Raw genomic sequence first — 13,401 nt, forward strand, 5'->3', positions numbered from 1 at the left:
TACCCCCTGCCTGTCCTCTCCACAGTGCTGCACTGCTCTACATCTCCTCATCATTTCTACTCCCTGCCTGTCCTCTCCACAGTGCTGCACCCTCCAACTTCTCCTCATCTCTACCCCCTGCCTGTCCTCTCCACACTGCTGCACTCTTCTACATCTCCTTCTCATCTCTACCCCCTGCCTGTCCTCTCCACAGTGCTGCACTGCTCTACATCTCCTCCTCATCTCTACCCCCTGCCTGTCCTCTCCACAGTGCTGCACTGCTCTACATCTCCTCCTCATCACTACCCCCTGCCTGTCCTCTCCACAGTGCTGCACTGCCCTACATCTCTTCCTCATCTCAACCCCCTGCCTGTCCTCTCCACAGTGCTGCACTGCTCTACATCTCCTCCTCATCTCTACCCCCTCCCGGTACTTTCCACAGTGCTGCACTGCTCTACAACTCCTCATCATCTCTACCCCCTGCCTGTACTTTCCATAGTGCTGCACTGCTCTACATCTCCTCCTCATCTCTACCCCCTGCCTGTACTTTCCATAGTGCTGCACTGCTCTACATCTCCTCCTCATCTCTACCCACTGTCTGTACTTTTCATAGTGCTGCACTGCTCTACATCTCCTCCTCATCTCTACCCACTGTCTGTACTTTTCATAGTGCTGCACTGCTCTACATCTCCTCCTCATCTCTACCCACTGCCTGTACTTTCCATAGTGCTGCACTGCTCTACATCTCCTCATCTCTAACCCCATCTCGCCTTTCCACAGTGCTGCACTGTTCTACATCTCCTCATCTCTATCCCCTGCCTGTCCTTTCCACAGTGCTGCACTGTTCTACATCTCCTCCTCATCTCTACCCCCTCCCGGTACTTTCCATAGTGCTGCACTGCTCTACATCTCCCAATCTGTGTACCACCCGTCCTCTCCACAGTGCTGCACCGCCCTACATTTTCTTCTTCATCTCTCCATCCACGCTACTCATGCTCTTCGCACTGCTGTATGGCCCTACATGTATTTCCTCATCTATTTCATATACAATGCCAATGATCCCAGACTATCATCTACCATAACCTGAATCTGCTGCCTCAGCTTCCAAGACGTCTTATTGCTTCAGAAATTATCTGGAATGCAATTCCCAAGAAATGAGAATAATTCTGAACCCTCACAGATTTACTTGTGCTCTAAAAACAGATATTAAGGCAGTTCTTCCACAAATCACGCAACCAGGCTTTATCACACATTTCATTACTGTATGGGAAGCGTGCGTCACATAAAGCCCCAGACTATGAGAGGAAGGTGGAGGCTGTCGGGAGTCCCAGACTATGAGGGGAAGGTGGAGGCTGTCGGGAGTCCCAGACTATGAGGGGAAGGTGGAGGCTGTCGGGAGTCCCAGACTATGAGGGGAAGGGGGAGGCTCCTGTCGGGAGTCCCAGACTATGAGGGGAAGGGGGAGGCTGTCAGGAGTCCCAGACTATGAGGGGAAGGTGGAGGCTTCTGTCGGGAGTCCCAGACTATGAGGGGAAGGTGGAGGCTGTCGGGAGTCCCAGACTATGAGGGGAAGGTGGAGGCTGTCGGGAGTCCCAGACTATGAGGGGAAGGTGGAGGCTGTCGGGAGTCCCAGACTATGAGGGGAAGGTGGAGGCTGTCGGGAGTCCCAGACTATAAGGGGAAGGTGGAGGCTTCTGTCGAGAGTCCCAGACTATGAAGGGAAGGTGGAGGCCCCTGTCGAGAGTCCCAGACTATGAGCGGAAGGTGGAAACTCCTGTCGGGAGTCCCAGACTATGAGGGGAAGGTGGAGGCTTCTGTCGAGAGTACCAGACTATGAGGGGAAGGTGGAGGCTCCTCTCGGGAATCACAGACTATGAGGGGAAGGTGGAGGCCCCTGTCGGGAGTCCCAGGCTATGAGGGGAAGGTGGAGGCCCCTGTCGAGAGTCCCAAACTATGAGGGGAAGGTGGAAACTCCTGTCGGGAGTCCCAGACTATGAGGGGAAGGTGGAGGCCCCTGTTGGGAGTCCCAGGCTATGAGGGGAAGGTGGAGGCCCCTGTCGAGAGTCCCAGACTATGAGGGGAAGGTGGAAACTCCTGTCGGGAGTCCCAGACTATGAGGGGAAGGTGGAGGCTCCTGTCGGGAGTCCCAGAGTATGAGGGGAAGGTGGAGGCTCCTGTCGGGAGTCCCAGACTATGATGGGAAGGTGAAGGATCCTGTCGAGAGTCCCAGACTATGATGGAAAGGTGGAGGCTCCTGTCGGGAGTCTCAGACTATGACGGGAAGGGAGAGGCTCCTGTCGAGAGTCCCAGATTATGATGGAAAGGTGGAGGCTCCTGTCGAGAGTCCCAGACTATGAGGGGAAGGTGGAGGCTCCTGTCGAGAGTCCCAGACTATGAGGGGAAGGTGGAGGCTCCTGTCGAGAGTCCCAGACTATGATGGAAAGGTAGAGGCTCCTGTCGGGAGTCTATAGCTGAACACCTCAGTCTAGGCAGATAGCCAATGACCTCATGGAGACCTCATCGTGTCTGTGGAGGAGACCAAACTCATGACATGTCTGGAGGTCTCTTACATCCTTTATCAGTAAGGATTCTTCAGTCATGTTCAGAAAAGCAGGAAAAACACAGAAATACTTACCTGTAGGAGGCGCCATGACTGAGGGCAATTACTGTAGAGAAAGACCCCGTAGCTGCTGTGGGGAGCAGAGGGTAAGGGACTAGAAGAAAGCGTTTAATATATTTCACAGAAAGAGGTGGACGGAGGAGCAGAGTCAGAGACCAAAGGGAAGACACAGATTGTGCTGCTTTATAAACATTTTATCTCGCCCCAGAGCTGGATTCACAGCTACACACTCAGTACGTCTCTATAAAATCCTCCATGCTACCGCTGCTTTCTAGTGAGTGTTTTATCCTATGCCAGAGCTGGATCCACAGCTACATTGCTTGGTACTGTTGTATAATGTCCTCCATGCTACAGCTGCTTTCTAGTGAGTGTTTTATCCTATGCCAGAACTGGATCCACAGCTACATTGCTTGGTACTGTTGTATAATGTCCTCCATGCTACAGATGCTTTCTAGTGAGTGTTTTATCCTATGCCAGAGCTGGAGTCACAGCTACATTGCTCGGTACTGATGTATAATGTCCTCCATGCTACAGCTGCTTTCTAGTGGGTGCTTTATCCTATCCCAGAGCTGGATCCACAGCTACATTGCTCGGTACTGTTGTATAATGTCCTCCATGCTACAGCTGCTTTCTAGTGAGTGTTTTATCTCACCCCAGAGCTGGATCCACAGCTACATAGCTCGGTACTGTTGTATAATGTCCTGCATGCTACAGCTGCTTTCTAGTGAGTGTTTTATCCTATGCCAGAGCTGGATCCACAGCTACATTGCTTGGTACTGTTGTATAATGTCCTCCATGCTACCGCTGCTTTCTAGTGAGTGTTTTATCCTATGCCAGAGCTGGATCCACAGCTACATTGCTTGGTACTGTTGTATAATGTCCTCCATGCTACAGATGCTTTCTAGTGAGTGTTTTATCCTATGCCAGAGCTGGAGTCACAGCTACATTGCTCGGTACTGTTGTATAATGTCCTCCATGCTACAGCTGCTTTCTAGTGAGTGTATTATCTCACCCCAGAGCTGGATCCACAGCTACATTGCTCGGTATTGTTGTATAATGTCCTCCATGCTACAGCTGCTTTCTAGTGGGTGCTTTATCCTATCCCAGAGCTGGATCCACAGCTACATTGCTCGGTACTGTTGTATAATGTCCTCCATGCTACCGCTGCTTTCTAGTGGGTGCTTTATCCTATGCCAGAGCTGGATCCACAGCTACATTGCTCGGTACTGTTGTATAATGTCCTCCATGCTACAGATGCTTTCTAGTGAGTGTTTTATCTCACCACAGAGCTGGAGTCACAGCTACATTGCTCGGTATTGTTGTATAATGTCCTCCATGCTACAGCTGCTTTCTAGTGAGTGTATTATCTCACCCCAGAGCTGGATCCACAGTTACATAGCTCGGTACTGTTGTATAGTGTCCTCCATACAGCTCCTGCTTATAGTAAGTGATTTTTTTTCAGTCCAGAGCTGGATTTCTATTCTGGACCGTCGCCCGACATAACAGGCACGGTTCATTGTAATCTTTTATGAATCTCACTGGTTTCTTCTCCATATCTTGTATATGGCAGAGGTCCAATGATTACCCACCAAGAGGTGACCATTTCCCATATCACATTTTCTCTCGGACCCTCACACACACTGAACAGAGGAGGCAGACGAGGGGCAGTCCCTGGTAGAGGTTTATTATACTCGGCAGCACTTGTCACTGGAACATCATCTCTCTATGGAACAAAAACACAAAATATCTGCAGAAACCTAATGGGAAAGCAGTGAGGACGTGATGTATTGTGTGCTTCGAGGCAGCGGGATCACAGCCCGTAGGGGATCACAGACCGTGGGGGATCACAGCCCGTGGGGGATCACAGACCGTGGGGGATCACAGACCGTGGGGGATCACAGACCGTGGGGGATCACTCCTAGACTCGAAGGGTTAATAAACACTTACTAGATCACAATCTAAACTTCATGCTCAGATAAGAATCTGCAGAAACGACACAAAAACAAAGCTAAGAAGAGCGGCTGATAAATAAGAAGCTTTCCTCTGCCCGATGCGTGGACAGAGACGTGGCGGAGCAGGGTGATCCGTGTATGCATTACCGCCACGTCCCGTCACACAGGGGATATAGCATCCGCCGTGATGCATTGGGTGACGGTGAACATCGTGTGTAGAGCCGTGTCCTCCACAGCGGAGGTCGGCGATCACGTATTCTTCATTTCTGACATATTTCGGGGACATGTAATTAGCCCGTGTGATCTCTGGGCCACCGGCCAAAAACAATGTCGATTTTCCCTTTCTGTATTTTAATGACATGAATGGTGGATTTGGCAGCGTTGACGCGCTTCTGCCACTGACAACAGTCGATGTTTCAATGTAAACATTCAGATTTATCTCCGACAGTTCCGGTGAATAAAACATGTCCAGATGGTAAAGTGTAAGAAGGCTGGAAGCACCAACCAAAGACGTCTACAAGGAGGAGAGGCCAGTCTTTCATGGTGACTCTTGTGCCCTTCCTCGTCTTGTCACCACCATTTTGCTTTTTCAAGGAATGACACGTTAGCGATCACTGATATCATTTGTATCTAAGATTAAGTGTTCCCATTAAGACTGGAAAATTCTTATCAAACATCTGCGTCTTCTAGATCTTGTGTTACTCATCTCCTCCTCATCTTCTTGGGGACATTCTGAACTTAGCTTTGTGAAGGGTCTTTTTTACTTATGTGTAAAGTAACCGTTTCGCCCAGGGTTCCATAACTTAAGGTTCTTGTAGAAACTTCGGTCTTGAAGCTAGGATGTCCATTATCTACTGAACGTTGGACCTCGGTGCAGAATGAGGGCTTAATGTTAAATGATGGTTGCCTGGTCGAGGAAGCACCAACAGTAGATGCAGACTCTGGGGATTCCTTCATTCGGAAGGAAACATTTGCAGATCCCACCACATTCATCCTACTCACTCGTGAGCCTGCCGTGAACATGCTTCCGATGCCTTCTTTTAAGTGGCTGAAGATGCTCTGTCTTTGTTTGGGCACCACAGGTCTCCCCACATTTACCAGCACAGGTTTGCCGATAGTTGGCTCATTTATTTCTGCCTGTAGTACAGAGATTTCACATGGGGTGTTTCCCGCAATGTTTGCTACATTTTCATCACATCCGTAAGTCTCTCCGTGACCTGGAACATAATCCTCAAGATCTTCTAAAGTCAGAACTTTCCCATCACGAGTGAGAATCTTTTGATCTCTGTTTCGTAAATCTTCAGTGTCTTCATCTTCTGGGTCTTCTACCATGAAATCTTCTACGTCTAGGGACATGATTTGGTCAGTAGCTAATGATTCTACCTGAACTGGAACATTTTGGTAATTATCACTAGTATCTGCTGCCTCTGCTGGAGACGACGTTTCATCTTCTGGAATATTATCGATCTCATGAGCAGTTACTGGGGATACTGGCTCAAAGATTATCCCTTGACCTTCATCGACGTCATCATTTGGCTCTAAAACATCCTGAGAAGAAAGATCATCCTCAGTCTCGGATCCCAGTTCTACGAGTTCATACTCCATTGATGGGATGTCCACTTCTGATAAGCTACAAGAGGTCAATGAGGACTTTGACACTTCCACCAGTTTATTATTGGAGTTGTTTGTGTTGGGATCATCACCGGGGAATCCTCTTGATCTTGAGCCGTACTGGGTGAACTTCCTCCCTGTTCGGTCATCTTTCTCTGGCTTGGCTGGAGAAGCTCCTCTTTTTCTTGGTGGTTTCGGTGATTTTTTCACTTTGAATTCAATAATTTCTTCCACTTCAACCCACCGAGACTGCTGCTCACCAGATCGAGCCGAGGCCCCTAACTCATCTTCTGGCTCTGTGATAAAGAGTGTGGGAACCAAAGTCCTTCGTGTTTCTTGTTCTGACCTGTAGACGGACTGTTTGCCTCGTGATACAAAGTGCGCTTCTGGTGTGGACATTTCAGGTCTGGGGGTTCTTGCCGGAGACTGTCCTGATGCTGGCCGAGATGGAGACATGCCAGGAGACATTCTTCTTCTCATCCTTGGACTCTTCACTACTGTGGTTATAGTCTCCTCTCTAGTGATGTAAATGTGTAAGTTAGGGTCTGATGGTGGAGCTCACAGGACAGCAGCAGCACCATGCGAGTTAGTTCTGGGAATTCTGTAGGCCATGCTTCAAATTAATGCAAAGAAAACGCAGGGAGATGGGGAGTTCTGCAGAGGCGGTGGGGCAGGACTCGGTACACTCTTATTAGTGGTGCATGGTTAGGTTGGGGACAGAGTTTTCAGTAGATCCTTATTAGTGATAGTGTCCTGAGAGGACAGGGAGGCTGCCAATGTTCTGGATGCCTCTATGAGTAACATTGATGGTGACTAGTTCTCCAATTAGTGCTGGGGTGTTACAGAAAGTCTGGCGGTAACCTATATGGGAAAGTAGCTCCTGGAGTTGTCACTAGGCGGCTCAGGAACAGACTATGCGCAGAATATCCAGTAGCTTTCAACAAATAGTAAGTGGAGAATTCTGCAGAGTAATGATGAAGCTGGAGGCACAGTGCTCCACACCACGCCTCCGAGGTACCCCACGCCGTGCCTCCAAGCTACACCACACCCCACACCGTGCCTCCGAGCTACACCACACCCCACACCGCGCCTCCAAGCTACACCACAAAGAGCCTCCGAGCTGCACATATCGTAACGATCAGCCTGCATATATATATGTATGTGTGTGTACAGCTGGTATTACCTGGGCATCTCCTGTATATAATTATATACAGTATATTCTGGGGGTTGCTCTTTAGTGATTGGGGGCACACAGCCGGTATATTCTGGGGTTGCTCTTTAGTGATTGGGGCACACAGCCGGTATATTCTGGGGTTGCTCTTTAGTGATTGGGGGCACACAGCCGGTATATTCTGGGGTCGCTCTTTAGTGATGGGAGCACACAGCCGGTATACTCTGGGGTCGCTCTATAGTGATGGGGGCACACAGCCGGTATATTCTGGGGTTGCTCTTTAGTGATTGGGGGCACACAGCCGGTATATTCTGGGGTTGCTCTTTAGTGATTGGGGGCACACAGCCGGTATACTCTGGGGTCGCTCTATAGTGATGGGGGCACACAGCCGGTATATTCTGGGGTTGCTCTTTAGTGATTGGGGGCACACAGCCGGTATATTCTGGGGTCGCTCTTTAGTGATTGGGGGCACACAGCCGGTATATTCTGGGGTTGCTCTTTAGTGATTGGGGGCACACAGCCGGTATATTCTGGGGTCGCTCTTTAGTGATTGGGGGCACACAGCCGGTATATTCTGGGGTCGCTCTTTAGTGATTGGGGGCACACAGCCGGTATATTCTGGGGTTGCTCTTTAGTGATTGGGGCACACAGCCGGTATATTCTGGGGTCACTCTTTCGTGTTTGGGGGCACACAGCCGATATATTCTGGGGTTGCTCTTTAGTGATTGGGGGCACACAGCCGGTATATTCTGGGGTCACTCTTTAGTGATTGGGGGCACAGCTGGTATATTCTGGGGTCGCTCTTTAGTGATTGGGGGCACAGCTGGTATATTCTGGGGTCGCTCTTTAGTGATTGGGGGCACACAGCTGGCATATTCTGGGGTCGCTCTTTCGTGTTTGGGGGCACATAGCCGGTATATTCTGGGGTTGCTCTTTAGTGATGGGGCACACAGCCGGTATATTCTTGGGTCGCTCTTTCGTGTTTGGGGGCACACAGCCGGTATATTCTGGGGTTGCTCTTTAGTGATTGGGGGCACACAGCCGGTATATTCTGGGGTTGCTCGTTAGTGATGGGGGCACACAGCCGGTATAATCTGGGGTCGCTCTTTAGTGATTGGGGGCACACAGTCGGTATATTCTGGGTGTTGCTCTTTAGTGATTGGGGGCACACAGCCGGTATATTCTGGGGTTGCTCTTTAGTGATTGGGGGCACACAGCCGGTATATTCTGGGGTTGCTCTTTAGTGATGGTGGCACACAGCCGGTATATTCTGGGGTCACTCTTTAGTGATTGGGGGCACACAGCCGGTATATTCTGGGGTCACTCTTTAGTGATTGGGGGCACACAGCCGGTATATTCTGGGGTCGCTCTTTAGTGATTTGGGGCACACAGCCGGTATATTCTGGGGTCGCTCTTTAGTGATTGGGGGCACACAGCCGTTATATTCTGGGGTTGCTCTTTAGTGATTGGGGGCACACAGCCGGTATATTCTGGGGTCACTCTTTAGTGATTTGGGGCACACAGCCGGTATATTCTGGGGTCGCTCTTTAGTGATTGGGGGCACAATGCCGTTATATTCTGGGGTTGCTCTTTAGTGATTGGGGGCACACAGCCGGTATATTCTGGGGTTGCTCTTTAGTGATGGGGCACACAGTCGGTATATTCTGGTGTCGCTCTTTAGTGATTGGGGGCACACAGCCAGTATATTCTGGGGTTGCTCTTTAATGATGGGGCACACAGCCGGTATATTCTGGGGTTGCTCTTTAGTGATTGGGGGCACACAGCTGGTATATTCTGGGGTTGCTCTTTAGTGATTGGGGGCACACAGCCGGTATATTCTGGGGTTGCTCTTTAGTGATGGGGGCACACAGCCGGTATATTCTGGGGTCGCTCTTTAGTGATGGGGCACACAGTCGGTATATTCTGGTGTCGCTCTTTCGTGTTTGGGGGCACACAGCCGGTATATTCTGGGGTTGCTCTTTAGTGATGGGGCACACAGCCGGTATATTCTTGGGTCGCTCTTTCGTGTTTGGGGGCACACAGCCGGTATACTCTGGGGGTCACTCTTCAGTATTTGGGGGGCACACAGCCGGTATATTCTGGGGTCGCTCTTTAGTAATGGGGGCACACAGCCGGTATATTCTGGGGTCACTCTTTAGTGATTGGGGGCACACAGCCGGTATATTCTGGGGTCGCTCTTTAGTAATGGGGGCACACAGCCGGTATATTCTGGGGTCACTCTTTAGTGATTGGGGGCACACAGCCGGTATATTCTGGGGTCGCTCTTTCGTGTTTGGGGGCACATAGCCGGTATATTCTGGGGTTGCTCTTTAGTGATGGGGCACACAGCCGGTATATTCTTGGGTCGCTCTTTCGTATTTGGGGGCACACAGCCGGTATACTCTGGGGATCACTCTTCAGTATTTGGGGGGCACACAGGGGGCACTCCGCCTCTCCATGCAGCACACACAGGCGGTTAGCAGGGGTTAGCGGACGCACACACATGGAGGTTGGCACTTACATGATGACCGTTTTCTTGGGCACTTTAGTTTCTTGCTCAGTGACTATAAAGGAAACAATATGGAGAGCGGGTTAGAGACCGGCAGAAGCGGATGATCACCGGCCGGGTTAAGTCATTACCTGGATGAACAGATAAAGCAGCCATGCGTCCCGCCCCTCCCCCGCCGCCATAAACGGGGTACTCGGAGGCTGTCCACCCGCAGCAGAATGGCGGCACGCATACACAGCTGAGGATTTGTTACAAGGTGTCAGCGCAGTCAGGCCTCTATGGGCTACAGGCTGACCCCATACATTGTGACAAATCCTTAGCTGTGTGAGCAGCCCAAGGTCAGGTTCAATGTGTAACATACAATACAGACCAAAAGTTTGACACCTGACAATATGTCTTATAGTCTAGGTTCTTCAGTAGCCACCTTTTGCTCTGATTACTGCTTTGCACACTCTTGGCATTCTCTTGATGAGCTTCACGAGGTAGTCACCGGAAATGGTTCTCACTTCACAGGTGTGCCCTGTCAGGTTTAATGAGTATTTCATTCCACATGTGATAATTCATAGTTTTGATGCCTTCAATGTGAATCTACAATTTTCAGTCATGAAAATAAAGAAAACTCTTTGAATGAGAAGGTGTGTCCAAACTTTTGGTCTGTACCGTATATATATGTAATGATTGATTGCTCTCAGTGAAAGAAACATTGTAGTTGTGATACCTTTTAATGGCAACTAAAATAAAAAAAAAAGTGATGTTACAAAGCAAGCTTTTGAGACATCTCAGGTCCCTTCATCAGGCATGGTAGGACAAAATATCTGAAGAAACACAAATATATGCACAAACAGAGCAGAGGCGGCAGAATAAGAGGACATGTAACTAAACAAACCCTGAGCTTAGAAAGTGAATCCTTAATTAGCTTTGATTAGTGGTGTGAAGGTTTATTGTCCCAATATCCATGTAGGATCAGAGGCCTGTGCCCTCAGTCTCTGGAGCAGACCCCTCAGATTCTGTATCCATGTAGGATCAGAGGTCTGTGCCCTCAGTCTCTGGAGCAGACCCCTCAGATTCTGTATCCATGTAGGATCAGAGGTCTGTGCCCTCAGTCTCTGGAGCAGACCCCTCAGATTCTGTATCCATGTAGGATCAGAGGTCTGTGCCCTCAGTCTCTGGAGCAGACCCCTCAGATTCTGTATCCATGTAGGATCAGAGGCTGGTGCCCTCAGTCTCTGGAGCAGACCCCTCAGATTCTGTATCCATGTAGGATCAGAGGTCTGTGCCCTCAGTCTCTGGAGCAGACCCCTCAGATTCTGTATCCATGTAGGATCAGAGGTCTGTGCCCTCAGTCTCTGGAGCAGACCCCTCAGATTCTGTATCCATGTAGGATCAGAGGTCTGTGCCCTCAGTCTCTGGAGCAGACCCCTCAGATTCTGTATCCATGTAGGATCAGAGGCTGGTGCCCTCAGTCTCTGGAGCAGACCCCTCAGATTCTGTATCCATGTAGGATCAGAGGCTGGTGCCCTCAGTCTCTGGAGCAGACCCCTCAGATTCTGTATCCATGTAGGATCAGAGGCTGGTGTCCTCAGTCTCTGGAGCAGACCCCTCAGATTCTGTATCCATGTAGGATCAGAGGCCTGTGCCCTCAGTCTTTGGAGCAGACCCCTCAGATTCTGTATCCATGTAGGATCAGAGGCTGGTGTCCTCAGTCTCTGGAGCAGACCCCTCAGATTCTGTATCCATGTAGGATCAGAGGCTGGTGCCCTCAGTCTCTGGAGCAGACCCCTCAGATTCTGTATCCATGTAGGATCAGAGGCTGGTGTCCTCAGTCTCTGGAGCAGACTCCTCAGATTCTGTATCCATGTAGGATCAGAGGCCTGTGTCCTCAGTCTCTGGAGCAGACCCCTCAGATTCTGTATCCATGTAGGATCAGAGGCTGGTGCCCTCAGTCTCTGGAGCAGACCCCTCAGATTCTGTATCCATGTAGGATCAGAGGCCTGTGCCCTCAGTCTCTGGAGCAGACTCCTCAGATTCTGTATCCATGTAGGATCAGAGGCCTGTGTCCTCAGTCTCTGGAGCAGACCCCTCAGATTCTGTATCCATGTAGGATCAGAGGCTGGTGCCCTCAGTCTCTGGAGCAGACCCCTCAGATTCTGTATCCATGTAGGATCAGAGGCTGGTGTCCTCAGTCTCTGGAGCAGACTCCTCAGATTCTGTATCCATGTAGGATCAGAGGCCTGTGTCCTCAGTCTCTGGAGCAGACCCCTCAGATTCTGTATCCATGTAGGATCAGAGGCTGGTGCCCTCAGTCTCTGGAGCAGACCCCTCAGATTCTGTATCCATGTAGGATCAGAGGCCTGTGCCCTCAGTCTCTGGAGCAGACTCCTCAGATTCTGTATCCATGTAGGATCAGAGGCCTGTGTCCTCAGTCTCTGGAGCAGACCCCTCAGATTCTGTATCCATGTAGGATCAGAGGCTGGTGTCCTCAGTCTCTGGAGCAGACTCCTCAGATTCTGTATCCATGTAGGATCAGAGGCCAGGTGCCCTCACTGTCTCTGGAGCAGACCCCTCAGATTCTGTATCCATGTAGGATCAGAGGTCTGTGTCCTCAGTCTCTGGAGCAAACTCCTCAGATTCTGTATCCATGTAGGATCAGAGGCTGGTGTCCTCAGTCTCTGGAGCAGACTCCTCAGATTCTGTATCCATGTAGGATCAGAGGCCTGTGTACTCAGTCTCTGGAGCAGACCCCTCAGATTCTGTATCCATGTAGGATCAGAGTCCTGTGCCCTCATTCTCTGGAGCAGACCCCTCAGATTCTGTATCCATGTAGGATCAGAGGCCTGTGTCCTCAGTCTCTGGAGTAGACCCCTCAGATTCTGTATCCATGTAGGATCAGAGGCTGGTGCCCTCAGTCTCTGGAGCAGACTCCTCAGATTCTGTATCCATGTAGGATCAGAGGTCTGTGCCCTCAGTCTCTGGAGCAGACCCCTCAGATTCTGTATCCATGTAGGATCAGAGGCTGGTGCCCTCAGTCTCTGGAGCAGACCCCTCAGATTCTGTATCCATGTAGGATCAGAGGCTGGTGTCCTCAGTCTCTGGAGCAGACCCCTCAGATTCTGTATCCATGTAGGATCAGAGGCCTGTGCCCTCAGTCTCTGGAGCAGACCCCTCAGATTCTGTATCCATGTAGGATCAGAGGCTGGTGTCCTCAGTCTCTGGAGCAGACCCCTCAGATTCTGTATCCATGTAGGATCAGAGGCTGGTGCCCTCAGTCTCTGGAGCAGACCCCTCAGATTCTGTATCCATGTAGGATCAGAGGCTGGTGTCCTCAGTCTCTGGAGCAGACTCCTCAGATTCTGTATCCATGTAGGATCAGAGGCCTGTGTCCTCAGTCTCTGGAGCAGACCCCTCAGATTCTGTATCCATGTAGGATCAGAGGCTGGTGCCTTCAGTCTCTGGAGCAGACCCCTCAGATTCTGTATCCATGTAGGATCAGAGGCCTGTGCCCTCAGTCTCTGGAGCAGACTCCTCAGATTCTGTATCCATGTAGGATCAGAGGCCTGTG

General features: G+C 50.4%; 1 protein-coding gene across 19 annotated transcripts in view; it reads right to left on the reverse strand.

Moving 5' to 3' along the window:
- OBSCN (obscurin, cytoskeletal calmodulin and titin-interacting RhoGEF) overlaps nucleotides 1–13,401 on the reverse strand; it is an 882,373-nt gene that overhangs the window by 266,955 nt on the left and 602,017 nt on the right. The window contains exons 90-91 of one of the 19 annotated variants that reach the window (XM_075315915.1): nucleotides 9,855–9,897; nucleotides 4,268–6,679 (exon numbers count right to left, since the gene is read on the reverse strand). The exons of the other annotated variants lie outside the window; for them this stretch is intronic. Coding sequence (XP_075172030.1) covers nucleotides 5,290–6,679; nucleotides 9,855–9,897 — 1,433 coding nt within the window. The 3' untranslated portion in view covers nucleotides 4,268–5,289. Of the gene's footprint in view, nucleotides 1–4,267; nucleotides 6,680–9,854; nucleotides 9,898–13,401 lie in introns of those variants that run through there. 19 annotated transcript variants of the gene reach the window in all.

The sequence above is a fragment of the Anomaloglossus baeobatrachus genome, chromosome 6 (assembly GCF_048569485.1).
Source record: "Anomaloglossus baeobatrachus isolate aAnoBae1 chromosome 6, aAnoBae1.hap1, whole genome shotgun sequence".
Lineage (NCBI taxonomy): Eukaryota > Metazoa > Chordata > Amphibia > Anura > Aromobatidae > Anomaloglossus > Anomaloglossus baeobatrachus.